Consider the following 27,218-nt stretch of genomic DNA (forward strand, 5'->3'; position numbering starts at 1 on the left):
TGTGTAAGCTGCTGTTGTCATGACAGCCGAACCCAATTCAAATTTAGAATTAGCCACACAAGGTCAAGACAGAAGCAGGTACTCTGCACGGCCATGCTCCTGACGAGAGGGAAGGTAGGGATGGGCGGAGAGCACGCTCCTCCAAGAGAGTTAATATTTACTAAAAAGCAAACAAACAGAACGCAAGCATAATAAAACCCTTTCAGAAATCAAGACGATGATTAGAATAAAAAAAATCTCGACACACAGTGTTGCATAGCTTGAATGTTTTTATATTGATCAAACTTTTTCAGTAGCGTCGCTGACAGGTCAGAATGAAAAACATCCCGAATTTACAGAAAAAAAAATATTGCTCATTAAGATACTTTTCGAAACTACATAACACCGATCTTTTCATTGCTGCAAACAGAATGTGGGTTACAAAGATGGCAGACAGTCAGCCATCAGACTCCTCAGAGGCGGGCTGAGGTCAGTCTTTGCCATCTTTACGATTCTGATCTCAGCGCAGAATGGCAAGAACCGGACAGTGGCAATCCTTGTCTTGGCATTCAACCCTGCCAAGGTTAGGGACAATCTCTTGGAGACAAGTCATGGAAATGTGACACATTTCTCTCCAGGAGCTATATGGCTTTGATTTAGGGCTAATTTCCATTCTCTGCAATACAGACTCCCAGAATGGTAAACGTTGAAAGAACCAAAGAACTCATTTAGTGCAGCCCAAATTCCTCTTTTTTACACATAAGGAAATTGAGGTCCGAGTCACCCAAGTCACCCAAATCTAGGTCTAGATGCGAATGAGCCTTCCCTATTGGGGCCACCTCTTTGTTGCCTCTGAAGGATGAAAAGGGCTGTTGATTTCACTCAAATGATAATTTCTTTCTCTTTCTTTCTTTCTTTCTTTCCTTTTTTTCTTTCTTTCTTTCTTTCTTTCTTTCTTTCTTTCCTTTTTTTCTTTCTTTCTTTCTTTCTTTCTCTCGCACTCAAATGGTAATTTCTGAGGAACAACAACAACAAAAATATCAGGTAGCAACATAAAAGAAACAGCATCTACACTAATCTAAATAAAAGCATTTTTAGTGTTAACTACCTGGAATTAAAATAAAAAACTTAATCAAAAACATTTTTAAATATAAATTACTGTGGTAGGAATTATGGACCAGCACATGTTGGTGATATAACACCCCCCAACTTGACCTCCCCTAGCCAAATCGAGTTCAATCTCCCCCCCCCACCCCACCCCCCCCCGCCGGAAGTCAAAACACCAAGTGTAGGTGCTATAGAGTGACACGGGAGGGATGTCCCATCCTAAGTCAGCACATGAGTGGATCTGATCAGATCTTCCAGAGAACAAAACACAAATGTAAAATGTCCTCTTTGTTCACATCCAGCCAAATTTCCTAGGCAAAATTAGGACCAAAAAAGGCTTCAGTGTAATTGTTTAAATGTGTAAAGTATTGCAGCAGGAATGCTGAGGTACAGAATTTAATTGGTTGTATCTGTAGTAATTTTTACTCGTATATTTTGCCCTTTTAGATAATTCTCTTGTCCTGTTCTTCTCCAGTATTTCATAAATTCTGTTCTGAGTAACATCTGCTGGGTCTGAACTTCTGGCCTGCACGGTGGCAGAAAAAGGCTAGTTGCAACCTCTGGTAAACTTTTTTGAAATTTATGTACAGTAATGACAGCCTTCCTGCAACTATATTAAATAATTTGCTTAAAAGAAGTAAAACACAACTCTCCAAACACATTTAGACTCCTCAAGCTTCTTGCACACAGGGGGATGATGCATTTGTATCAAATGGCAATGATTTGCTAAACATCCTGATGGCATTTAAATTTAGCTCAGCTTTCCACCTTCCCCTCTTTTTTGGGACTTAACTGGTAGAATTTTTTCTGAGTCCAGATTGAAAGAAGGCACTGGTATGAGGATATTCCTTTGTGCTTTTGTTCTCAGCCCAAGAAACGTTCTCTTAGAAAAATCCATACAATTCTACTTCTATTTCATGGGTTTTGGGGCTAATCACTGGTCAGTTAACTCTTCCAAGTAATGCATCTGCAGCAGTGTCAGAGAGATTCCAGCTGATGAAAACTCACGCTGATAGCGTTTTATTCAATCCTCGTATTCAACCCATAGCCTCAGCATTATTTCTCCTATTTTACAGGACGCTGTAATTACAGGAAATAGAGGAAAGGGAGGTAGCACTCTTAAGTGACCAGGCCAAGAGCTAGTTGTTGATGAGTGGGACCGGGAACCAAATCTCCAACTGCATAATTCCAACCTCTCCTGACTCATTCTGCTGGCTTAGCATGAATCTGACAAGGATCGGGCTTAGGTGGTCTCCTGTTTCACAGTAGCGGGCGATGGCACCGTGTGACGCCTCCCTCCCACCCCTGCCGTTTGGCAGTAAAATATTGGTGGGGGAAAGAGGGAAGTATGCAATTAAATATGCTAAGTCTGGAGATAAAGAACCTTTAGAAACCCGGCTCCCATCATATGGGTCTTTATCCCTCTTGCATCCAGGAAACTACTCAATTGGTCCAGAGTTTGTTAAACATCAAAATGGCTTCACTTCTGTGCACTATGATATGAAAGCATCCTTTTTCTGTAAATCCCATTAAGAAACTGGCTTAGCTTCCTTGTCCTTCAGGGTACATAAAAACCGCTATTTAAAAATACCACATTAAAATTTTTACGTAATTTATTTTCCTTAAATAATAATTTGCTACAGTCCTGTCACAAATTTTTTAAAAATTTAACACAGTATGAACAAAGGCAGAATTCTTTAGGACAATCAAAATCAGGGTGTACTTAGAATAAATTAACATCAAATTGTGTTTATATTCAGATAGCCTGATCCTCTCCTTTGAAATGAAATGGAGACCATTGTAACTGAGGGTGAATGCACACATTTGTTCTTCTATACAGAGACTCATTCTTTATATAAACTCAACTGTAATTTGAATCAAGTTAGGAGTCCTGAGAAACACTTACCATGGGCGCGCACACACACACATCCACACACATCCACGGACAACCCTCTAGAAGCTGGGTTTCCCATGGTTCCATGACTAGATCTTTCCTCAGCAGGGCCAACGATTCTGAACATTTAGATGATATCCCATCTCCCCTCAGGAAAATCTTAATGTTTCAAGTGTAACATAGCTTGAAGTAGCAGCAATCCATGTAGTAGATTCAGTAGTCGATAATTCCAGTCTCGGGTTCTGCATGTACAGCAAGAGGCAAGCAGAGGCGAAGAGCACTTCCTCCTAGAACTAACGCACAGACGACAGGATGCAGCGGGAGTCCTCATGCTCAGAGTCTCCACTGAAAACTCACCCGAGGCTGCATGACTAATCCGGTCCAGGCACCGCGTGAGCACCTGACTAGGGTCAGTAATGCAGGGAGGAAACGGGGCATCTTAGACGGGATTCTCAGAAACATGAATATGGGACGTGGCAGGGAGATGGGACAGAGGAAGGGAGGCCAGAAAAGGTACTGCCCGCTCCTTCAGCCTGAAATCCCACCACCCTGCCATTTAGTACATTCATCAGGGTTTCCTTAGCAGGGGGCAGGGGAATGCTAATGGTTCCAGCTCCATCTAGAAGGACAGAAAGCTCAGCCCTTAGAGTCCAATAAACATATACACACAAAACATCCAAGCAACTCTAAATAGCCACACCATCTTGTTTCTGGGCAGTCAAGAGCATTGCTGGCGTCCCCTCTCAATTGCCCAAGGATGGTTTACAGGAACACAGTGATGTCTAGGGAGGAAGGCAATAGGACAGGCCCCAAACTGAGATCTGCATTTGCTTACTTCTCTCTGAGGAATAACGGGCCTAACTGACGCTGCAACCGCATGCGTATCTACACAGTTCCTATGTACACGATACCTCTTCTATAGAACTTTAAAGTGCCTGGGTTCAAATGTGCTCATTCCTTCCCCACAGCCTACAAATTCCTCTTGCTGCTTCCAAAGAGAAGGTCTGTCCTTAAGGAGGATGCCCCTGGGAAAGAGGAATGAACATTTCACAGTTGTCTTAACTGGGATCCAGCATTTGGACTAAGCCTTCTTCATAAACACGAAGAATCGCTTCACATACAAACTTGTACTGGCTCTGGAAGAGAAAAGAAAGGTGTCAGTCCAGCCACAGTTCCATAAACTCTGCCTCCTACAACATCTCTGTGTACTCTTTTACGTTGCTCATAAATACTCTCTGACCTCCAGCTCCGGGCCAGGCCAGACCCTGTGCTACGTGCCAGGGAAACACCGTGAAGGCACACCCGTGAAGCCATGATTCCTACGTGAGGGCTGGGGGCTGCTCCCAGAGAGCGGTGGGGAGAGTGTCATGGAAACCACAGCAGAGGGAGGGGCCGGTGGCCTGGAGGAGCCAGGGAAGGGGTGAAGTCACTGTGGGGTGGCCATTCTACTGTACAGTACACTCAAATGTGGAGACTCCGATGGCCCATTCTGAGTGGCACTGTCGGGCTCGGAGCCCCTGCCCGGAACACCTGGGCACGGACGGAGAGGCTGCACTGGTGGCTGGGACCTGGTTGTGCAGGGTAAGGTGAAGGAGTCTGGATTTTGTCTTTAAAAAAAAAAAAAAGAGAGCCACTAAAGCTGCTCTGTGGGATACGGTCCTTTATATTAAGAAACGCCCGAGAAACTCATTTAGTGAAGTGTGCGGGGTGAAAGAAAGCATTGAGACTGTGCTTCTTCACCAGCTAGGCAAATCTACCAAGAAGATGCACTGTCAAAATTTTTAACCGGCAATGAGGTCTTCCATACCACGCAGCGGGGCAGAGAACAATATTCTTAATAACCCGGTTTTTTCCCTCTTAATTGAATTTCCTGAGTCTAATATAAAACAAGAGGTCCCGATCATTAGAGAAATCTCATAAACTCTGTCCCTGAGCCTTTGAGGACACGGAGCTGGCTGCATGGTGGACTTCCCACTCTTTTCTTTGCTTACGCCACCTCATTCATCTGGGGGGGTTTTGCCTTAGAGGCCACTCCTCCAGAAAGCCTTCCTTGACTTTTCAAAGTCAGCTTTGATGGTCTTCCAGCAAGTTCTTACCCTTGGACTTCCCCCATTACTGCTGAGATTTATAACTAATTCAGTCTTCCTACTACATACAAGTCTGGGTCTCTTTGGTGTGTGCAATTATCTAAATGAATGTGGGATGGTCCCCATTTTGCAGATGGGGAAATGGAGGCTTGGAGAGAAGCTAAGTGATTATCTAAGGTCACCCAGTATGTGGAGGGGCCTGAATCATGCTCATTTTTCTACATCACCCGCCCGGCCCCTCTTGTGCTTCTGGGGAAAAACCACAGGCTTCCTCTTGAGGACACTTGCAGTGCCACTTACCCAGACGTGGCAGACATGGGAGATAGCCCAAGGAGGAGACAGTAGGGCCATGTGAAACGTCCACTGAGCCAAAAGGCTCACCTGTACACGGATAGGTGGAGTAAAACCCTCAGGTGACTCTGTTTGCTTCTGAGGGATAAATGATGGGCCAGCGGCTTGACCATGTAGAATGCAACCTGGGCTGCACCCTGGCCACATGGCTGGCTGGAAACACAGCACAGACGCAGTGAAAGGGACGGACAGTGAGAGACAGAGGTCAGATGGGGTGGGCTTTGGAGTCGCTCAGCCCCTGACAAGTTTTGTGACCTTGGGCAAGCACTGCGGTGCCCTTGAGCCTTGGTCTCTTAACCTGCAAAGCCCTTCACACAGGCCTGGCCCAGGGCAAGTGCTCAGAAAGCGTGGGCCATCGTTATGACTTTTATCAATGGATTTCCACTCACTGATGTCTGCACCATCATGGCACGCTGGTCTCGCATTTTCCGGACGATGTCCAGTGGGTAAACGGGCAGGTTTCTCTCAGTTAGGCACATGGCTGTTTCCATGGTGACCAACACACCAGTACGACCTATGCCAGCACTGGGGGGACAGAAGCAGAGACCTGGGATTTGCTCAGGCAGTATTTCTGCACGGCCCAGCTTAATGCCTAGCCAGTTCCCACGTTTACTCAGACAGAGCTCTCCTCCCCTGACCTTCGGGAATACAAAACACACATTCAGGGTGTGCTCTCCAACAGGCTGAAAAGGCCTCTCCTCATATATTCTGAGGCCAGGGGCTTAAACACCAATGAAAAGAAACCCACCTTTAAGGGCTGCACCCTCCTCTTGTTCACATCTATTGTGAAGGTCAGCAACTCAAGGACACAGGGAGAGCGGAGGGGGGGAGTGGGCTTCTTCAGTTCTACAATCAGAGGTTTATGCTTTCATAAAATTCCCAATCTTTTGAAACAGCGAAGAAGAAATGAGCAGAGCCTTCTAGTAAAAGCATAGAGTCTCGTGGGATTTAGGGTGATCTCTGCCAAGTTTCCTCAGGTCTTTCCCTACGGAATATGTGTATTTAAAAACCAAACCAAAGTAAACCTGGAAGCCACAGTACCTGCAGTGAACTAACACCGGTTCACCATCCACTCTCAGGGACCTCACGTAGTTTACAAATTCCAGAAAGTCCGAAGAGTCATCAGGAACGCCGTGGTCAGGCCACGCGACATACTGGAGATGTGTCACAGTGTGCTCTTCCCCGGTCTGTGGAAGATGCAGGGTGGCCGCGGTGAGCCAAGCCAGCAAGTGGGCAGCTTGAGTCTGGCCCCAGCCTCAGCCTCAGCTCAGCGGTCCTGTCTCCTGACGCCCTTTCGCCCACTGCGCGCAGCCCTGCGGTGGCCCCTGGAAACTCCTGCTGCCCCCTCCAGGACACAGCTCGGGCCACCCTGTCAGGACTGCTTCCTTCTGTCCACTGAGATTTCTTCCCACTCACTCCTATGGTACTTGCCATCAGGGCCACACACACTGGCTTTTTCTTTTTTCAAGAGGGTAAAATACATGTGACACGAAGTTTACCATTTTAACCATTAAGTGTATATAGTTCAGTGGCATTAAGTACATTCCCAGGGTTGTGCAACGATCACTGCTATTACCTGGATTTTTTCATCTTCCCAAGTGGAAACTCTGTACCCATGAAGCAGTAACTCTTCATTCCCCCCACCCCCAGCTAATCACCCCACCTCTTTCTGTCTGATTGTGACTAGCCCAGGGACTCTATACAGTCACATAATACTTTCCTCTTGTGACTGGCTTACTTGACCTAGTATAAGGTCTTTCAAGGTTCAGCACTGCTATAACATGCATCAGAATTTCCCTCCTTTTAAAAGCTGAATAGCGCTCCACTCTGCAAATATACCACATCTTGTCTATCCATTTATCCGTCCCGGGGCACTTGGGCGTTCTCACTGCTGTCTAGTGTGAACAGTGGTGCTGTGAACAAGGGCGCTGGTTCTTTCACAAGCGTTTACCCAAATGCTCACCGGGAGTGAACGTAGAACAGACCTGGAAGCACTGCCCTGTGCAGGCCCCCAGTGGATCTGGTTTAGCACCTGCCTTGAAGCTGCACCCTCCCCCGGACCACTCACTGAAGGGACACCGCTCACCTCGGTGTTGGTGACCAGCATTTCTCGGAACACATAAGCGATGGTGCAGTCCTCTGACTGACATCGGATGTGAAAGTTGCCGTGTTCCATGACGTCGGGAGGATCAGGCCAGTACTGGTGACATTTGGTCTACAAGAAAACCCCTGGGTGTGAGCTAACCTCCGCTGTGGGGGTGGTGCACATGAGCTGTTACCTGGATGGACAGGTGGGCGTCTGACCGGAGCCCTCTCACTCACACCAGGTACTCTGAGAGCTGCAAAGCCAATGTGCTCTGGGTCTGTTCCCTGTTCCCAGAGGAGTGTCCCCTCCTCTCCTGGAGAGTAGGGTGGGGGTCAGCCTGCAAGGGCCGAGGCCACAGCTCTCAAGCCAGCCTGGAGCTGGAGCCCGGAGGAGGAGTACAGAGCTCACCCTCTTCGTCACCAGGGTCCACTTGCTGGAAGAACAGGAGAGGCCTCAGACACAGTGCCTTGACCTAGGAGCGGCCTCTCCCTCTCATCCTTTCCCATTCCCCATCAAGCCCACTCCAGGCGTTCAGGCCCCTTCTCTGCTCTCCACACCACCCCCCTTCCACCTCACCCTCCTTCACCATCTCTCCCCTACCCACATGAGTAGAAGGAAGGCCTCATGGCACAGAGGTTAAGAGCACACAGATGGAAGTCAGAACTCCACTGGACTCATTTTATCTTCTGTTAGCCACTTGACTTTGAACCTGCTACCCAACCTCTCGGATTTGCAGTCCTTGCCTGACAGACAGGGACAGCACCTGCCTCCCAGACGGTGACAGAGGTCAGAGGGAATGGTGGGAAGTGCCAGGCTCACCATGGGGGCTCAGGTTACCATTGTTGTTATGGGGGCCCCACATCAACATGAAGAAGGGTGATCAGAGATTCCACAAAAATCCCAGGGAAAGAAGTTCTCAAACTGAGATGAACATCCCTTTACATTTGAGCAGTGTCCCCTAAGCCCTCAGATGACTCATGGAGCTGACATGACACACTCCTGGATGGCAGATGAGGAACCCTGGCCCCCGTGGGGTAAGCGACCTGCCCAAGGTCTCAGGGCTGCTGCGGCTTCCCTACAGGCTCAACGAGCCCCCTGTGTCTCCCTTTTAATCCTCCCTTCTAAACCCTGAAGCCATCTTAGCTCTTGCCTCTGGCTTCAAAGCAAAATTCAGGGCCATGCTATCCATCCCATCATAGTTCCATCAAATTCTGACTCACTCAAATTTTTTTTTTCTCCAAGCCTAGAGTTGCAACATCTTACATAAAAATTATATTTGTGTACAGCTAAAAGGGGCTATAAACCAACAGATGCACGTAATTTGTCTGGAACAGCTTTTCTATTCTTATTTTCAAACGTCACATGGAGTATTTGAAATTAAAGTATGCTGTTGGGAAGCTGGAGTTAAGAATTTACTTGTAAACCTTAAATGTGGGTATTTTGGTTAGTGGCCATTTCCCAACTGCCATAGACATGAAGGGGCCCCTGTCCCCAGAAGCCGAGGCAGAGTCGATACCCACTGGCCTATACCTGCCTCATCCTCACCAGGTGTTGGGGAACATCATCAAAAAGACGTGGCCACACAGGCCGGTGAGCTGGACCTGGGCACTCAGAGGCTCCACACGCCCTCCCCTGTCCTTGGAAAGTGGGGTCTGCTTGCCTTTCCTGCTCCCAGGGGCTGCTCCAAGGACACAGCCTTAGGATAGTAACATGGGATTGAAAACACCTATATTGTATACATAACTGAGCCCACTTAGGGTCTCTTTATAAACTTTTTTTTAAGTTTATTTATTTTGAGAGAGAGAGACAGAGAGAACGAGTGGGGGAGGGACAGAGAGAGAGGGAGGGAGAATCCCACGCAGGCTCTGGTACTGTCAGCACAGAGCCCGATGTGGGCTTGAACCCACTCACTATGAGATCATGGCCTGAGCCGAAACCAAGAGTTGGACGCTTAATTGACTGAGCCACCCAGGTAACCCTCTTTATAAACTTTTAAGATTTAGTGGAAAGGTGCAGGGAACCATTTGTTTTGTGGTTATGACAAGCCTCGTAAGTTCCCCTTGCTTATTTAAAATGCCACCTATGGGCCACCTGGGTGGCTCAGTTGGTTGAGCATCCGACTTCGGCTCAGGTCATGATCTCATGGTCTGTGAGTTCGAGCCCCTCATTGGGCTCTGTGCTGTCAGTTCAGAGCCTGGAGCCTGCTTCAGATTCTGTGTCTCCCTCTCTTTCTGCCCCTCCCCTGCTCATGCTCTGTCTCTCTCTCTGTCAAAAATAAATAAACATTAAAAAAATAAAAAAAATAAAATAAAATGCCACCTAATCTCAGCACCTAAGCATCCGACTCTTGGTTTCAGTTCAGGTCATGATCTCATGGTTCATGAGTTTGAGCCTGCTCGGGATTCTCTCTTCCCCTCTCTCTCTGCCCCTCCCCTGCTATGTTCTCTCTCTCAAAATCAATAAACTTAACAACAACAACAACAACAACAACAACAACAAAAAGCCACCCCAAACTGCCACCTACCAACCTAGAGTAGCCTGCGTCTTCCTTCAGTCTCTCCCGGTCCCCTGCATATGGGGGCCGGCTTCATATTATACCTGGGTAGCCTGCCCGGGCGGGCTGCAGACCCACACAGGGTGTCAATTTCTGCTACAGACTCTGAAGCATCCTACTCACAGGACAACGGATGGGAAGGGCCTCTGAAGTGATCAGCCCATATAAGGCAGAGCTACAAACACCTGTTTCCAGAGATTCCCAGCGAATTCACCAGAACTGGACATTCTACTTCTTGATCAAATTTGGATTTTAGGTCTATTTGGATCTCCAAGCACTAAGGGTGTAGTAGAAAGAGCAAGGGGTCTGTGGAAACCCTGAGTTTCAATCCTGGTTAATAATGTGCTCCACTAACCAAGTGTGTGATCCTGGGCAAGTTACTAGACTTCCTTCAGTCTGTTTCCACATTGGTGCTGGCTGTTGGGGGGAGGATGCTAACGCCTACTATCTACTGAACAGTGTGTGCCTAGTTCTCAATGGTACTTTTTATGGACATTAGCTTGACCTCAAAAAACCCTATGAGGTAGATACTATTAGTGTCTCTGTTTCGCATACGAGTAAACTGAGGCTTTGGGGGTGAATCAGCTGGTATGAGATCATCCATATCAGAAGTGGCACATACACAGGGAGAAGCTGTGGGTGGTGGTGAGGACCAGATAAGGATCCTCAGGATAAAGGGCTCGGGTCAGCTGAGAGTTTGTAACAGGAGAGGGAGGAAACATGTAGCCTGGATTTCAGAAGAACAGGTTTCTAACAATTGATAAACAAGAGGGGTAAGTCCCCAGGGCCAGAGATAGTGAAGGGACTGCTGACTCAGGAAAAGGGGCCTGCTGGGCTGGGCTTAGTCAGGAAGACAGGCTGGGAAACAGAGAAGCCCCCTGGGCCACAGGGAGACCTCAGAGGAGCTCAGGTGCAGAGTAGATGAATAAGAGGGGGGTGGGTGGAACACAATCAGGACAGAGCAGGAGGGGCAGGACCTGTAAGAACAGCCAGAGGAAGTAAGGCCTATCGGAAGGAAGAAAGGGCCCTTCTTTCCGAGCTGGAACAAATAGGACAAGGGAAGAAGGGGCTCCTGTCCAGAGCAGATCATCTGTCGCTAACCATGCCTGTTGCGGCTCACTAATGACCTCAGAGCAGGAAAGGGCAGAGTCAACTTTACAGCAGAAAGAGAAGCCCAATCCAGGTGAGGAGACCACGCCCCATGGCCCTGAAAGACCTTACGACCCAGCAGAATGGCACCTCCATGAATATTTTGAGAAAACCTGGAGCATTCAAGCACCTAGAAGTCACAGAATAGGCAGACAAATATATCTCAGCTTTCAAATGGGGGGACTGGCAGATTGTGGAGACGGGGAGGCAATAAAGTTGACATTAGTCATCTACAAAATAGCAGAAATGGCCCAGAACAGGGCCTACAGTGTGGGGTGTGGTGGCGGAATCAGAGGATTAAATAACAGAGCTGCATGGCAGTAAAGCAAACTTTGCCAAGGATGGTCTCAACTTGGGTTGAGGATGGCTTCAACATCACTCCCCTAATACTTTAACTCTCTTTTTATGAGAGAGAGACAAAGAGTGTGTGTGTGCACATATTTGCAAGTGCCGGCTTTGGGTTCTGAGCCTAGAAGGCAAGAGTATTTACTTAGAACTTAATAACACAAGTCTGACATTATTTTTAGATCCCTAAAGAGCCAAGTGCATAGAGGAGAGGGGTAACTTATTCTGTGTCTTCCAGGTGGGAGAAGCAGGTGGGGTGGAGGTTCAAGGCCATGTGGATTTCAGCTAGTTGTAAGGAGTAATTTTTTAAAAATCAGGGCTGAACACTAACAAGATGGACCTTGGAGGTGCTTTTGCAGAAGCGGGGAGCCCTCTGCCTGGGAGACACACACACAAGTCCTTTGCAATCCCTGGGGCTGTCTCTGCAGAATTAGTAGGAATTCTTATTTTGCTGTTTCAGGTTGAGAGTATAGACTGTCCTCAAACATACTATTCATTCCAATCCTGTGTATTCTGATTTTCGGTGTGGATCAATTTGGTATTCTGAACCATGTACCAAGGAGAGAGGCCTGGGAGGAAGCAGCACACAGATCATTCAAAGCAGGTGGCTCAAAGTTAATTTATATCTGATTTTGGAATGGGTTTCTGAATAAATGTTTCATAATGAAGATATCTCGATGTATGCACAAGTTAGAGAATGTATAATACAGGTACCCCTTGCACAGTGACTACTGTTATATAACCAGTGATCTGTTCCTATGGAAAATGCATGCTCTGCTAAAGCACAGTGTGGTGCCCATCACTCTCCTAATCAAGCCCTTCTTTCTTCTTTTTGCATTGGCTTTTGCTGCAACGCAAACAGCAGCTGACAGAAGTTGTAATGCCTCCCACTTGTTATGGCCACTGTGAGCCTAGCACCCACACTGCTCTTCGCAGGACCAGCCCTTGTCCTGGGTGGGTGAGGGTGCAGTCAACACACGGGTTCTGGGGCAGGGGAGGTGAGGCAAAGGAGACTGCCTTCTGGCTGATTATAATGGATCTGAGCTAGGAGTGGGAGGGGCTGTGTGAGCTCAGAGAAAGGCCAGGGAATGGACGGGAGTGCTGAGCTCCCCGACACTGGAGGTGACTATCAGTAAGTATTTAAAGGAGATTTATGGGTCATGTAGGGGCTGGACCAAGTGATATTTAAGACCCTTTCCAGGTCTGAAATTCATGTTGCATAGAGCACGGCGTGACATGCCCACGTTTGAATCAGAAATCAAGCCACTTACCCGCCCTCGCTCTGTGAGAGTCGTCAACATGACAATGAGTGATAACTTCTGATCCCAGACGACTTGCCAAAATTGTGCACAGGTATGTGGCAGGGGCCCCTGAGCGGCGATGTACTTGTTCACAAGGTTAGCAGCAGGAATTTCCATCTGGCAAGAGATTGTTAAGACATTAGAATCTGTCACTGCCACAAGGTGGCCACGGAACTGGATCTTACACTCTTCTAGTTGGTAACGGACATCACACCAGAATATTCTGTCAATGTACAGCCAATAAGAAAAAATCAAAGAAAAGGCCATTTTTAAAAATCCTTGAAAGATACTTGACAATAATACTAGCATTAACTACTTAAGATAAAGCTACATGACACTCAGTAGGCAATAATCAGAAATGTACCTACAAGACGGCAGAAGAGTTTGAATGATCTTTACTGCTATATCGAAATTGGCCATCTGTATTTTCAGCCATTCATACCAATCTTCATGCCCAAATCTTTCCCCACACAGGGCTTTCTATCAAAATCTACTTACTTTTCTTTGAAGCATAGACCATGCAGGCTTATACCACCACTATGCTGCACTTTGCTTTCTGCAGGGTTCTAATGCCCGTGTCATCGAGTTGATCAATCCTTCCCCCCACCCAGCTTTATTGAAGTGTAACTGACAAATAAAAATTGCATATTATTTAAGGTATACAACATGATGGTTTGATGTATGCATATATTGTGAAATGATCACCACAATCAAGTTAATGATCACATCCATCACCTCACACAGTTATTTGAGTTGCTTAATGTTAAACATCAAAATGTTTTCAACTGTCCTCAGTATCCCTCCTCCCATCCTGCTCTGCTTTTACTTCTTCCCTCTGAACAGAGTCATTTCTATGAAAAAAGTCAGAACCTGCTGAACTTTCAAGTGACACTGTGATTCATTCATTCTTAGGTGGGGTACACAGAGGCACTCAATTCATGGTTTGGTTGATGCTTGGGTTAATGGCTTCTTCAACCCTGGTCTCAGTTCCCCAATTTCCCTGTAAAGACACCAGATTACGTGATCCTGCTGACCTCACCAAATCTGATGCTCTGCTTTCAAGGCACCAGGAATGTTGAAGTGATGAGGGTCAATGAATTCCATAGATGTTTTGGGATAAATGGAATCACTGATAACCCCCATCTTTATTAGGGCAGTTTTTGATATTTTGCTATAACTTGAGAACTTGAGAAATCATCTGTTCGTGTAGGTCAAGGGTTGGCAAACTTTGGCCTGAGGGCCAAATCTGACTGCCACTTTGCAAGCTAAGAGTGTTTTAAAAATATTTTTACATGGTTGCATTTTAAATGGTTATATAACTACTTAAGTAACAGCCTCCATTTTCCCTCAGCTTGCAAAGACTGAAATATTATCTGGTCCTCTACAGAAAAAGTGTGCTGACCCCTGGTTTAAATGAAGAAAATGAGGTTCAGAGAGGCCAAGTAAGTTGCCCAAGATTCATTTGCAGAGTCGAATGAATGCTTTTCCCACAACATGTGAAATTTTTTATGTTTTCTTTTTGGGTTACACGCACAAGTGGTTTTTTTCTCCCTTATTTTTAGGTGGGATGTACAGTAATAACATGGCGGGGGGGAGGGAAACACAGAAAGTTACAAGCGTACCACCGGCAAACAAAAAACCCCCCCAAAAAAAAAAAAAACCCCAAACAACAACAAAAAAAACCCCATAAAAATGTCAGCAGTTCAAGACAGAAGGCATGTGGACGATGGGAGTCAGAGACACAGAATCTGAGTTTTGGTCTCACCTTCTGTTAGCTTTGTGACTTTTCAAATTATTTAATCTCTCTGAACCTTAGTTCTGTCCTCTGTAAAAAGACTATTCTGCCTTCCCTCAATGGCTGCTGGGGTGCTGAAATGAGGGGGTGAACAGGAGAGCACTTGGTCAACTGCAAAGCACCACCCATACCATTCATGCTTGTTACAGTGATCAGTGGGCTCTTATTATCCAGATTCTTGACTTACGTTCACATAACTCGCATTAATATAGTCTTCATTTCCCTGCAATAATACCCGGGTGGTGTCATCTGTGGGGGAGAAACAAATTTACCAATTATCCTGAGTATTATTTTATCAGACCAAGGAAACAAGAGTTCAGTCCCCAACCCCATCTACAGCTTTGCCTCATTAGCATAAACACTATTCCCCAACTGTTCAGAGTCTGAAATGGCGGCAGTAAAGACGGTGGTGTTTACAGACACACTGAAAATCGTTGCAGAATACCAGACAATCTGTTTTAAAAAGGGAAACATTATCTCAGCGTGTTGGGGGTGGGGGGGTGGAGGAGAGAAGGAAGCATTCACACCGGGTACTCACAAGGCAGCACATCTTTATATCGGTTTTTGTCCAAATTTTGAGGCAGCTTTGCAAACGTGATGGCCAGACCGGGCTTCTTTCTGTAGAGTTGCTACATAACAAATACAGAAGTGGGGGGAAAACAAACAAACAAACAAAAAAACCAACCTTGCAAAAAACAGCTATGGAGGGAGCATGGAAACATACTTTTAACAACAAAGTCTACCACTCGTGGCACTAAATGTTAACATTTAAAAGTGATTAGGTGCTATGTTTTAAAAGAAAACTCTTCCCAATAAGAAATTCTACAATCCCATGAGAAACTGACTAAACTCACTAATTTTTTTTTTTTTTAACACGAGGATCTTTGGGGGAAAAAAAAAGTCACAGGAAGGGGTCTGAGTCATAGATAATGGATCATGGTAAGTCAAGTCTTGTCTTTTTGACAGTTTTTCGACAAATGATAAAAGCAAGTCGAGAAAGAAAAGAATTCTGACTCAAAGTTCAATGGAAACCATTTATATTAGTCTAAAAACATTTCTCTCCAGTTCAATGGAGTGAACCGGGTTCTTAGCTGAAGAACAAGAGCATTTCATTCATCTTCTCAGAAGTATGTTTGCACAGTAAAAACATTTCTTCCAATACGTAGTAAACTTCATTTAAGAGGTATCTTTGCTGTACAATATAATAACCAGCAAAAAATCCAATTAAGCCATCTTTGCACATCTATAAGCCCCTATTACATGTTTGTGCAGTGCCTGATGTGATTCTGACAACAGTTGTGTGAGAGGTACTAAGAGGACCCTTCTTTTGCAAGCAAGGAGAGATTAAATACCTTGGCTCACAATCACCAATGGGAGGCTGAATTCAGATCTGACTCAATGCTAGAGTTTTCTCTTCCTTTGAGAACACTCCACTGAGGTATGACTGTCATGTAAAAAGTGGTACATATTTAATGTACACAACTTGATGAGTCTGGGGATAAGTATACACCAGGGAAACCCCACAAAGACCACAGACACATCCATTCCTTCCCAGTTTCCTCCTGCCCTAGAGTTTTTTCACACAACTGTTTCTCACACTTTGAGCTAGAGAGTGAAATACTAGTCACTGTGGTTTTATGAAAGTTTACAAACAATACAACTTTTTCTCAATGTTGGAAGCAACCTTTTCTTCCCTTAGAATATCTGGGAAATTCAGACTAGTATAAAGAAAAAAAATTATCAGTAATTTCACAAACCCAAGGGAACCCTTTTCACATTTTTTTCCTCCAGTTTTCTATGTATACAAATAAACATAAGTACACATATAAACAGAGAAGACACAGATGTACATTTTTAAAAACAAATAATAAGACTGAATTACAAATTAGCATTTCCTATACTATGTTCTATGGAACCCCAGTGTTTTGAAAGATACTAATAGGTATTCCTTAGAAAGTTTCAAGGTCAGGGGCGCGTGGGTGCCTCAGTCACTTAAGCATCTGACTTCAGCTCAGGTCATGATCTCATAGTTCGCGAGTTCAAGCCCCGTGTCAGGCTCTGAGCTCAGAGCCTGGAGCCTGCTTCGGATTCTGTGTCTCCCTCTCTCTCTGTCCTTCCCCTCGTGCTCTCTCTCTCTCTCCCTCCCAAAAATAAGTAAACATTAAAAAAAAGTTTCAAGGTCAGAGAAATTTGGAAAATATAAGCCATCGTATGTTCTATGAATCTCTAAGAAGCTCAACCCTGCAGTACTTAAGCTTATCTAATTCTGATTAGCTAAGCATTTCTCAAGCTAATTTGGCCATGGAGGACCTCACATCCCATAAGACATATTCTGGGAAATACTACCATAATTTTGAAGCCTGAAGCCTGTTTTTTCCTACTTATTATAGAGTGTCTAGGTCCTTGTGCCAGTAAATATTCTAAATATTCTTTACATAAAATGATTTTTACTGGATCATAGTTTCTCATAATTTAACTTTTACTCTACTTTTGATTAGGGGGTTTTCAATGTTTTTACTCATAAACTTTTAGAAGAATTAGTATATCAAAACATATTTTTATGGATTTTGATACATATAATCAAGTTGCCCTACAGGTGTGTATGAGAATTGCTAATCCACTAAATTGCGGCCAAATCACCAACTAAAAGGTGTTTGCAATTTGAATAAGAAGGCTGGACAGTAGTTTCCCCCCAATATTTTTGCAACTTGTATTTTTTGTTGTGTAAATTGGCCTCTGTGAATCTGTTTTCCTCTTATTGGTTCTTTTTTTTTTTTTTTTTTAAAGTCTATTTATTTATTTTGGGAGAGAGAGAGAGAGTGCAAGTGGGAGAGGGGTGGAGAGAGAAAGACTGAGACATCAGCCCAGACTTTGATACGGGGCTCGAACCTGTGAACTGTGAAATCATGACCTGAGCCAAAGTTGGATGTTTAACTGACAGGGCTAACCAGGCACCCCTCTTTTTTTCTTTTTAATTAAATAAACAAACTGCATAGCAATCATTAGGAGAAAATTAGCATCAGGATTTTTGGCAACAACAATTGTGTCATGTCTTATATGTTTACCAAATGTTTAGAATTTGCAATCTCTCCTCCAGCTCAGCTACTGATCTTCACAATTTCAGTTTGTAACAAATAGCCCCTGAATTTTTTTTTTTTTTTTTTTTTTTTTTTTGAGAGAGCCTGAGAGTTCACCCATGTGCTTGAGCGAAGGAGGGGCAGAGGAACAGAAGGGGTGAGGGAGAAGGAGAGGAAGAGAAAGAGAGAATATCTTAAGCAGGCTCCACGCAGTACTTGATCTCAGGACTGTGGCATCATGACCTGTGCCAAAGTCAAGAGTCAGCCACTCAGCCCACTGAGCCACCCAGGTGCCCTACCAGTGAACAACTTCTTAAACTAAAGGTCTGACAGCTTTAATGGACAGAGAGCATTCTAGAAATAAATTCAGGATTTACTGGAAGGTTTGGTTTGATACTGTAAGGAAAATATCTGAGTCAAATTTCCCCAAATGACATTTTGGTTCTGACTAACTGCATAGGGGTAAAATCCAATTAAGTGAATATAATCAGTAAAGCTAAGCCGGAGGTTCAAGGATTTTTTTTTTTCCAAATAAAAGCATAAATGTAATCAACTTGAGATGGTCTAACAGAAAAGCACAGATCCAGCAAAAGGCTTTAATTACAATAAGTATATGAATGTATCTCGGCAGTAATGATCTGTTGATAAGATTGTCAAGGTACTAAAATAAAAAATAAAATAGCAGTGTTTAAACATTTTTAAATGTGCACTCCTCGGGCTTTATCTGACAGAAATGCATAAAGATACATATCAAAGAAATTTATCTATAGCAAAGCATTTTTTTTTATTAGAAAACTGGAAACAGCATGAACATTTCCCAACAGGGAGAGGTATTGACTTAAATTATGGTACAGTCATACCACAAAATTATGTGCAATAAAAAAATTAAACTACAGGTTTGGAAAGATATTCATTCATCTATTCTGAAGAATGCAAGTTATAAGGGCACCTGGCTAGCTCAGTTAGTAGAGCAAGAGACTCTTGGTCTCAGGGTTGTGAGTTCAAGCCCCATGTTGGGTGTAGAGAGTACTTTAAAATAAAATCTTGGGGCGCCTAGGTGGCTCAGTCAGTTAAGTGTCCAGCTTTCACTCAGGTCATGATCTCGTGGTTCTTGAGTTCGAGCCCCACGTTGGGCTCTGTGCTGACAATTCACGGTGTAGAGCCTGTGTCAGATCCTGTGTCTTCCTCTCTCTCTGCCCCTTCCCCATTCGCATGCTCTCTCTCTCAAAAATAAACATTAAGGGGGCGCCTGGGTGGCTCAGTCGGTTAGGCGGCCGACTTCGGCTTAGGTCATGATCTCACGGTCCATGAGTTCGAGCCCCGCGTCGGGCTCTGTGCTGACGGCTCAGAGCCTGGAGCCTGTTTCGGATTCTGTGTCTCCCTCTCTCTGACCCTCCCCTGTTCATGCTTTGTCTCTCCCTGTCTCAAAAATAAATAAATATGTTTAAAAAAAATTAAAAAAAAAAACATTAAGAAAAATCTGTTTAAATCTTAAAAAAAAAGTAATGCAAGTTACAGAATACAGTGGTGATCCCTTTTATATACAACAGCACACACACACGTGTATAATGTATATGTGTGTGCACTTGTGCATATAACGCATCTTGGCATGAGCACTGGAACAATTATGGAAGGACAGGCATCAGATTGTTATTTGTAAATAGTAACAAAGAGGAAGAAGCTAAAGAATATGGGAGTCAGGCGATAATTCTACTTTGGCTATTTCTAAATTACTTGAATTATTACAATGCAAATTATTTCTTAAATTCAAATGACTGAGAAAAAAACCAGAAGAAATGTACACATAAAATTAAATTCTACAAAAAGCTGGGTGAACAGGGATATGATTTTTGGGGCCTTTAGAAAGTACAACACACTCATATTAATGTCTGCCTTGCAAGGTGAGCACCGAGCCCTGATTCTGCTAAACTGCTTCAGTTCTAGTTTCTGAAGGGGTTAAGAGTTGGGTTTTTGGTTTCCTTGACTTTATTGACTTTTTCTCCAGATCTTGTGAGCTACTAAGCAGGCTATGAGAACACTACTTGGAGAAGGGTGGTTCAGAGTAGAAAGTGAGATGCTGGAAACCCATGTAGATCTTTCTGGAAGGCTCATGGGTGGAGGGAAAGGAATGAAAGACCATCAGCCGTAATGAAGACGAGGCTCTTTCAAGAACTACTCATTGTAAGAATATGCTTGGCTTTGGTTATTCCCAGGCTAAAGGTGTGTGAGGTGGGCAAGAGCTCCCCGTTACAGGCCCTGGCAATTCTGCCCTAGAATGAGAGGGGCCGGGAGGCTGGAGAAAGAGTCCCAGGGATAGACGGTTAGAAGATCACTTAGTTTTATTAAAAACTATTGATTTTTAAGTCTTAAAGTGCTTTGGTCTCATCAGAGTGTAGTTCTAAAAAGCTGTGAAACTTAGGGCTAAAAATTATAAAAAATCAGCTGAGAAAGGGTTGTTCTGGAACAACCGTATTTAAATTAGTGCCTACATCACTGGCTCTAGCTTCCAAAGACAGAAAGCGGCACAGCAGAGGCCGGACCTCTCCAGTGCCGTACCGCTGGGGTGGGTAAGATGACACAGTTTTCCCATTTAAACACTTCTTCTTCGAAAAAGTCTTCTAATATTAGAGAGAGGGTATCAGGAGAGGACTCTGATCTCTTCAGACTTCTGGCCCAACCACAGATGTGAAATCTGGTCACAATCCTTAGATGAAGTGTTCGGACACCTAATGGGCTCCGACCCTGGTGGATGCTGGCCAGGCCCCACACAGGGGAAGCAAGCATTTTATCACCCAGAGAAAGGGAGAATTCCTGGAGGCTGAGAACCCAAGGGAGGCAGAAGAAAAAGGAAAAGACAGGGGGAAAAAAAAGGAGGGGGAGCTGAAGGGGCAATAGGGAAGGAGAGATCAAACAGTAGAAAGACTCCCTTTCAGGGAGCCTGGGTAGCTCAGTCAATTAAGCATTTGACTTGGGCTCAGGTCATAATCTCACGGTTTGTGAGTCTGACCCCTGCATCAGGTTCTCTGCTGTCAGCATGGAGCCCGCTTCGGATCCTCTGTCCCCCCTCTTCCTTTCCCCCACCCCCACACGCACTCGCTGTATCTCTCTCACAATAAATGAACTTTAAAAAAACAAGAAAGGGGCGCCTGGGTGGCTCAGTCAGTTGGGAGTCCGACTTCGGGTCAGGTCGTGATCTCACAGCTCGTGGGTTTGAGCCCTGCGTCTGGCTCTGTGCTGACAGCTCAGAGCCTGGAGTCTGCTTTGGATTCTGTGTGTGTCTCTATCTCTGTCCCTCCCCAACTTGCATTTTGTCTCTCTCTCAAAAATAAATAAACATTAAAACAAAATTAAAAAAAAAAAAAAAAAGACTCCCTTTCATGGCTTCAGCAATGACCGGGATCTACTGGAAGGCAAGGACTTTCGAAACAGCTGCTTACAGCCTACTTCCTGCATCAAGCACCCAACTGGTCTTCACGAAGGCAGGCGTCTTGTTTGCTGCGTTCATCACCATAAACCCTAGGCCAGCACCGCACCTGGCACATAGTGCGTGCTCAATCACCATTTGTAGAGTGAAGGAACAATGGATCTGCAGCTTTGAACAAAGGGTGCAAACCACCGAGGAAAGCCTGACAAGGGGTGTCATGGAGCCATACAATGAAGATAAGAGCACCTCATTTTCCATGAGGACCTTGAGAGGCTGTTTCCCCAGTAGCACTTTGTAGACCTAATTTACTACTCAGGGGCAGTCCGTCTACACTGGGGACTTTCCCTTTCCCTTGTACCTGACCCAGTCAGAGGGCAAGGGATGCTGGAGGGGACCTGGAACCTCCTTCTACATTCCTATGAGGGTTTGCTGAAATAAACTAACACGACTGCTAGTGATTTCATGACCTTCAATAGTGCCACTTTATTTTTTTTAACTTTATTTAATTAGAGAGAGAGACAACACATGTGGGTGAGCAAGTGTGGGAAGGGCAGAGAGAGAGGCGGGGACAGAGGATCCAAAGTGGTCTCTGGGCCGACAGATAGCAGAGAGCCCAATGTGGGGCTCAAACTCACTATGAGATCATGACCTGATCATAACCAACTAGGCCACCCAGGTGCCCCAATAGTGCTACTTAAAAAAATTTTTTTTTAATATTTATTTTTGAGACAGAGAGATAGAGTACGAGTGGGGGAGGGGACAGAGAGAGACAGAGAGAGAGAGAGAGAGAGAGAGAGACAGAGACAGAGAGAGACAGAGAGACAGAGAGAGAGAGAGGAAGACACAGAATCCTTATCAGGGTCCAAGCTCTGAGCTATCAGCACAGAGCCCAAGGTGGGGCTCAAACTCACGAACTGTGAAATCATGACCTGAGCCAAAGTCAGACACTTAACCGACTGAGCCACACAGGTGTCCCTTAGCAAAAAAATTTTTTTAATGTTTATTTTTGAGAGAGAGAGAGAGAGAGAGAGAGAGACAGCGTGAGTGGGGGAGGGGCAGAGAGAGAGGGGAGACACAGAATCTGAGCTGTCAGCACAGAGCCCAACGTAGGGCTTGAACTCACAAACCGTGAGATCATGACCTGAGCAGATAGTCGGACGCCCTACTGACTGCGCCACCCAGGTGCCCCCCAGTAGTGCTACTTTAAATACACAGTCCCAGATGCAGATCCCACCCTTTGGGATCAGGTATTCTTTCATACATAAATACATGGTAATTAAGCTGGGGTGCTCCTTCCTTTAAATGGGCATCTGGCATTTGAAATGTGAAGCCCTCACACCTGCTCCTGCTATTTCACACATCACAGAATACTTTCCTTAAAGAAAAAAAAAAAAAACTATCCGGAAAAATTCTTACATGCTTTTTTTTAAGGTATGAATTCTAATCTTGAAGGTATAATTGCCTTCACTAATTTCTACGTGTGTCAATTTAAACCTCTCATTAAGTCTTCAGCTACCTTGGTCCTTCCAAATCAACTTTTATAGTAATCACAGGAGCCAGTGAGTCACTTGTTTTGACACCACTGGATGTTTCCCCTAAGGGCGATGTAGGAGGGAGTTCAGGAAAAAAGGGTTAGGAGAGAGAAAAAGACGGGTTCCGGCTTTGGTAAAGGAGGAAAGTGAGGTGGGATGGGTGGGGTATCTGAGCTGGACATGGTCTCTGGTGGAGTGTTGTAGACGTTGCCTTTACCAGCGTGGAGAGGGCCGGAGGACAGATGTTCATTTCCGATCAACCCCACCCCAAAAGCCTCTGAATAAGTCTTAACTGGACAAGGAGGCAGGGAAGTTGCAGGTCACCTGGTCACTGGATGAGGATGGGCACAACTGTCCTTAGCTGGGAAGCTGGTTCTCAAAGGACACCCCTTCCCTTGCTTACACAGAAAGGCCAACTCAGGGAAAGCATGAAATGAGCCACAAATTTTATTCAGGAAGGAATGAACCTGGGGCAGACTTAATGAGTTCCTTAACGAAAGACATCCTGGAGGTGGTGAAAGACTGGGGGCCTTGCGAACCCCAAATCTTCTCCTTTACATGAGACAGAGTGACGCCCTACTTTGGCTGAACCAGATAGAGTATTCAGGCAGTTTGATGCCAATCGGTCACACAGAGTAGCTCAGGGGGTGTAGCTCCCAGAGGGAAGGGCTCAGACTGGGGGCTGGGTGAGCAGCTGGCTGGCACCCGGCAGTGGTGAGTTCTGACACTAACTAGGCTTTAACACAGATTCTAATCTGACCTCTATCCAACAACCAGCTATTTGACACAAAGCAAGTCCCCAACCCCCAAGTCTCATTTTCTCCGTCTACAAAGGCGTGATCCTAAAGTTGTGAGAATCAACAGAGACAACATATGTGAAATACACTTGGCAGATTCCAAAGTGCTACAGAAATGCTAATTATCATTAAGCGTGATTTTATTACAGCTGGGACCACATGCTCTCTGGAACACATTAGCAATTGTTTACCAAAAGCCATGGGAGGGATGGGGAATCCCCTAATGAAAAAATTCTTCAAAACGAGCTTTGCTGAAAACCAGCTAGCCATCACAGGAGGGGTTCCATCTATGGTCCAGCTCCCCCAGGGCAGGCCCTTGGCAACATGGAGTGGGGGGCATGGGCACCTGCTAGGGACCAGCCTCTTCTTTCTGCTTCTGTCCAGAGCACAGCCCCCATTAGACAAGCTGATGGTACCGGAGGAACAGGTGGAAAAACCAGAACAGCCAAGACTCTGGAGTTAGACACCCCAGCCTTCCAAGCCCAGCCGACACCACCACTTCCTGTATGGAGACTGAGCATGTTTTTTTAGAAATAATAATAGTTGTTACTTTTTATCACATCCTTAGCATGTGCTAAACAACGCACTGAGCATTTATCTCATCGAACCCTTACAACCAACCCATGAGCTACCCAATTTAGAGCTGGGGAAGTAGAGGGCACAGAGAGGTGAAGGGACGTACCACCTGAGGTCACACAGGAAGTGAGTGACAGACCCAGGATTTAAAGTCTGCCTCTGTGTGGCTGGCTAGATTGCTTCTCAGATCTCTCCTAGCTCTGATGCCGTACTATACGGAAAACAAGCCCCACACATAGACAGCACTTTGTTGTTTCCAAACGCTGTACAGCTGTTCAGAGAACAAGCTCCTGAGTGAGCCTGTCGGATTCCAATCAGGCTGAACCATTTACTGTGCACTAAGCTCTCTGAGATCTGATCCTTCATCTACACAGTGGGGATAACAGTTCTGTGAGGTGGGGCACATAAAGCACGTGCCACATACTAAGTGCTCAATTAAAGGTTTCCCTTTGTAGTGGTTTCCTGTCTGATCTGGCTTCCTTGAGCATCCCTCCACTCTAGCAGCTGTGGGAGACATCTCCCCCCACCCCCCCATAACCTGGACTGTTACATTACTTTCCGCACTCTAGGGCTCCTTGGGGGGCAGTGTGGGGAGACTGAAGAGGCAGGGCTCCATGTACCCCACCAGCTCCATCACAGAGCAGCTCTGGTGTTCTCTCCTCTGCAAAAGATATTAGTTACAAAGATGGTTTCCTTACTCAATTTCTAGAAAATATATAAATGAAGTGTGTAGATACTAAACTTTAACCCTAAGATTTCTGTGTTCTCCATTCCTCATGCTACAGTCCAGCTATACACCCTATATACCCACTTGGGGTGGGTAACAGTGGTACAGGGGTTCTTGTACAATCTCTACTCTGTCGTCCCTTAGGTCACCTTGTGCACTAAATCCTCCTGAGGATCTTGTGCAGAGCAGCAGCACCTAGGAGGGCTGACCCAGCAGCTGTGGGCGGGGCCCCACTCAACATGCTCCTCAGGCCACATGCAGGTGGTGACTGTATCACCCTTGGAGAGACACTCCTCAGAACCACAGGGATAGTGGGTACTTCTCACTCAAGTATTTATAAACTTCTTAGTGAAGTTCAGTGAACAGCATGTAAGGAAGATCTTCTGTGGGATTCCCATATGAATAACGAAAGTGGAGGCAGCTGAGTGGAGGGGGTTTTCTGGAGCATGGTTTCAGAACCACAGTCGAGCTCTTGTTCCCTCTTTGGGAGCCCACAGTGCCTCCTTGTGGACAATCTGATCGGGGACAAATGGTGCGCAATGGAAGGACTTCCATCGCCTGGAGACTCTCCCAGGACTCTGTGTTGCATTGCTCAACTCGGGGAGGCCTGTTTCCCTGTGCTACCTGACACCTTAGGAACTTAGTCTGCACTCAGGCTGTGACCTTCTTGGAACGACCTTCCCTCCACACTTAATCCCACCCATTCTCTATCAATATATCTCACCCCAGAGGACCTCCCGGAACCCCCTTACCTCTAGTTCCTACAGAGCATACATCCTACATAAGGAAAGCTTGTCCTACCTTGGTCTTTAGTGGTTTCTGGGACTCACGATACATCCCCCAAATATTAGACCGTAAGCTCCTTGGGACCAGAAACCCTCCCTTCCCCTCATTGTGCTCCTGATCTAGTGGTTTCGGCACATGGTAAATACCTAATATACGCTTGCTGAAATGAATGAAATACCTAATATACACTTGCTGAATGAATCAATGCCTCCATGGTGCCCCCCCCCCCCCCCACCTTTCCCATCCCCTCCAATGCCCAATACAAATAAAACCCATATTCTGTAACTGGCTTTTACCTTCTCCTTGTTTCAATTATTTTGGAGAGGGTTTTAAAATGTTGAGTTTTACAGTGTTTAAAATGTATATTTCAATTTTGAACTTAAGCCAATAGAGCCTCTTGCAGGACACTGGAAAAAAGGGCTATTTGTCTTTGTAGATACTCAGTATATATCTATCATTTCTACCCAAGTAATTAGATTATTTCTACTCTCTTCCCCAGCTTTCATTTCCACACAATAGGGAGTTATATTTTGTTTTCCAGGGTGGGGTCAATTATCATCACCTTTCACTGTGGGTTTTTATTTTCTACTGTTGTTCAGATACACACTGCTCTAATAATCTATTTTATTTACATTCTATTCCTTATACCATCATAAACTTTTCTTTTGCTTAAGTCTCTTCACGTTGCATTCTTTCCTGTTTCGTGTTCACATTACTCAAGCTTTCCTGAGTCAATATGCGATCACATGCATTTGACAAACAAACTTCTTAGTTTTGCTTCTGTGACTTTTCCCTTGCTATGGCTGACTTGTGCTTTTGAATCTGATCTGGGACTCTTTCCTAATTTGTGAATCCAGACTGTGTATGTTGTCGTTAATCATGATCTACTTTCTTTTATTTTTTTTAAGATTTTAATTTTAAAGTTTATTTATTTTGAGAGAGAAGAGTGGGGGAGGGGCAGAGAGCGAGAGGGAGACAGAGAATTCCAAGTGGGCTCCACACTGTCAGAGGGGAGCCCACTCAGGGCTTGATCTCATGAACCATGAGATCATGACCTGAGCCAAAATCAAGAGTCAGACGCTTAACCGACTGAGCCACCCAGGCACTTCTTAAAGATTTTAATTTTTCTAATATTTATTTATTTTCAAGATAGAGAGAGAGAGAGAGAGAGAGAGTTTGTGTGTATGTGTGAGCGGGGAAGGGGCAGAGAGAGAGGAAGACACAAAATCTGAAGCAGGCTCCACGCTCTGAGCTGTCTGCATAGAGCCTGACGTGGGGCTTGAACCCAAGAACCATGAGGTCATGACCTGAGCCAAAGTTGGATACTCAACTCACTGAGTCACCCAGGCACCCCTTAAAGATTTTATTTTTAAATAATATCCACACCTGACACGGGACTTGAACTCACAACCCCGAGATCAAGAGTTGTATGCTCTACTGACTGAGCTAGCCAGGCACCCCCTATTTTCTCATAACGGTCTACTTTAGGCTTCTTTGTGCTCTTCTGTTTTATTGCATGAACTCCTCTTCTTCTACTTCTAACAAATGTGGAAGATAAACACATTCCATTTTCACTCTGTTAGTGATCAATACAATGGACTTAAAAGCCAAATCTCCTTTGTTTCTGCCCTGTTCTGTGGGGGCTCTGCGT

At 45.2% G+C, this 27,218-nt stretch overlaps 1 protein-coding gene across 7 annotated transcripts in view; it reads right to left on the reverse strand.

The window, feature by feature from the left end:
- Positions 1-251: 251 nt before the first annotated feature.
- Positions 252-27,218, reverse strand: part of PTPN3 (protein tyrosine phosphatase non-receptor type 3) — a 112,754-nt gene continuing 85,787 nt past the window's right edge. For all 7 annotated transcript variants that reach the window (XM_060609068.3, XM_060609066.3, XM_078436600.2 and 4 more), the window contains 7 exons: positions 15,187-15,277; positions 14,836-14,897; positions 12,824-12,970; positions 7,505-7,633; positions 6,460-6,605; positions 5,808-5,943; positions 252-4,116 (listed from right to left, as the gene is read on the reverse strand). In XM_060609068.3, the coding sequence (XP_060465051.1) occupies positions 4,039-4,116; positions 5,808-5,943; positions 6,460-6,605; positions 7,505-7,633; positions 12,824-12,970; positions 14,836-14,897; positions 15,187-15,277 (789 nt within the window). In that variant the 3' untranslated portion in view covers positions 252-4,038. The remainder of the gene's footprint in view (positions 4,117-5,807; positions 5,944-6,459; positions 6,606-7,504; positions 7,634-12,823; positions 12,971-14,835; positions 14,898-15,186; positions 15,278-27,218) is intronic.

Source organism: Panthera onca, chromosome D4, assembly GCF_046562875.1.
Source record: "Panthera onca isolate mPanOnc1 chromosome D4, mPanOnc1 haplotype 2, whole genome shotgun sequence".
In the NCBI taxonomy this organism is placed as follows: Eukaryota; Metazoa; Chordata; class Mammalia; order Carnivora; family Felidae; genus Panthera; species Panthera onca.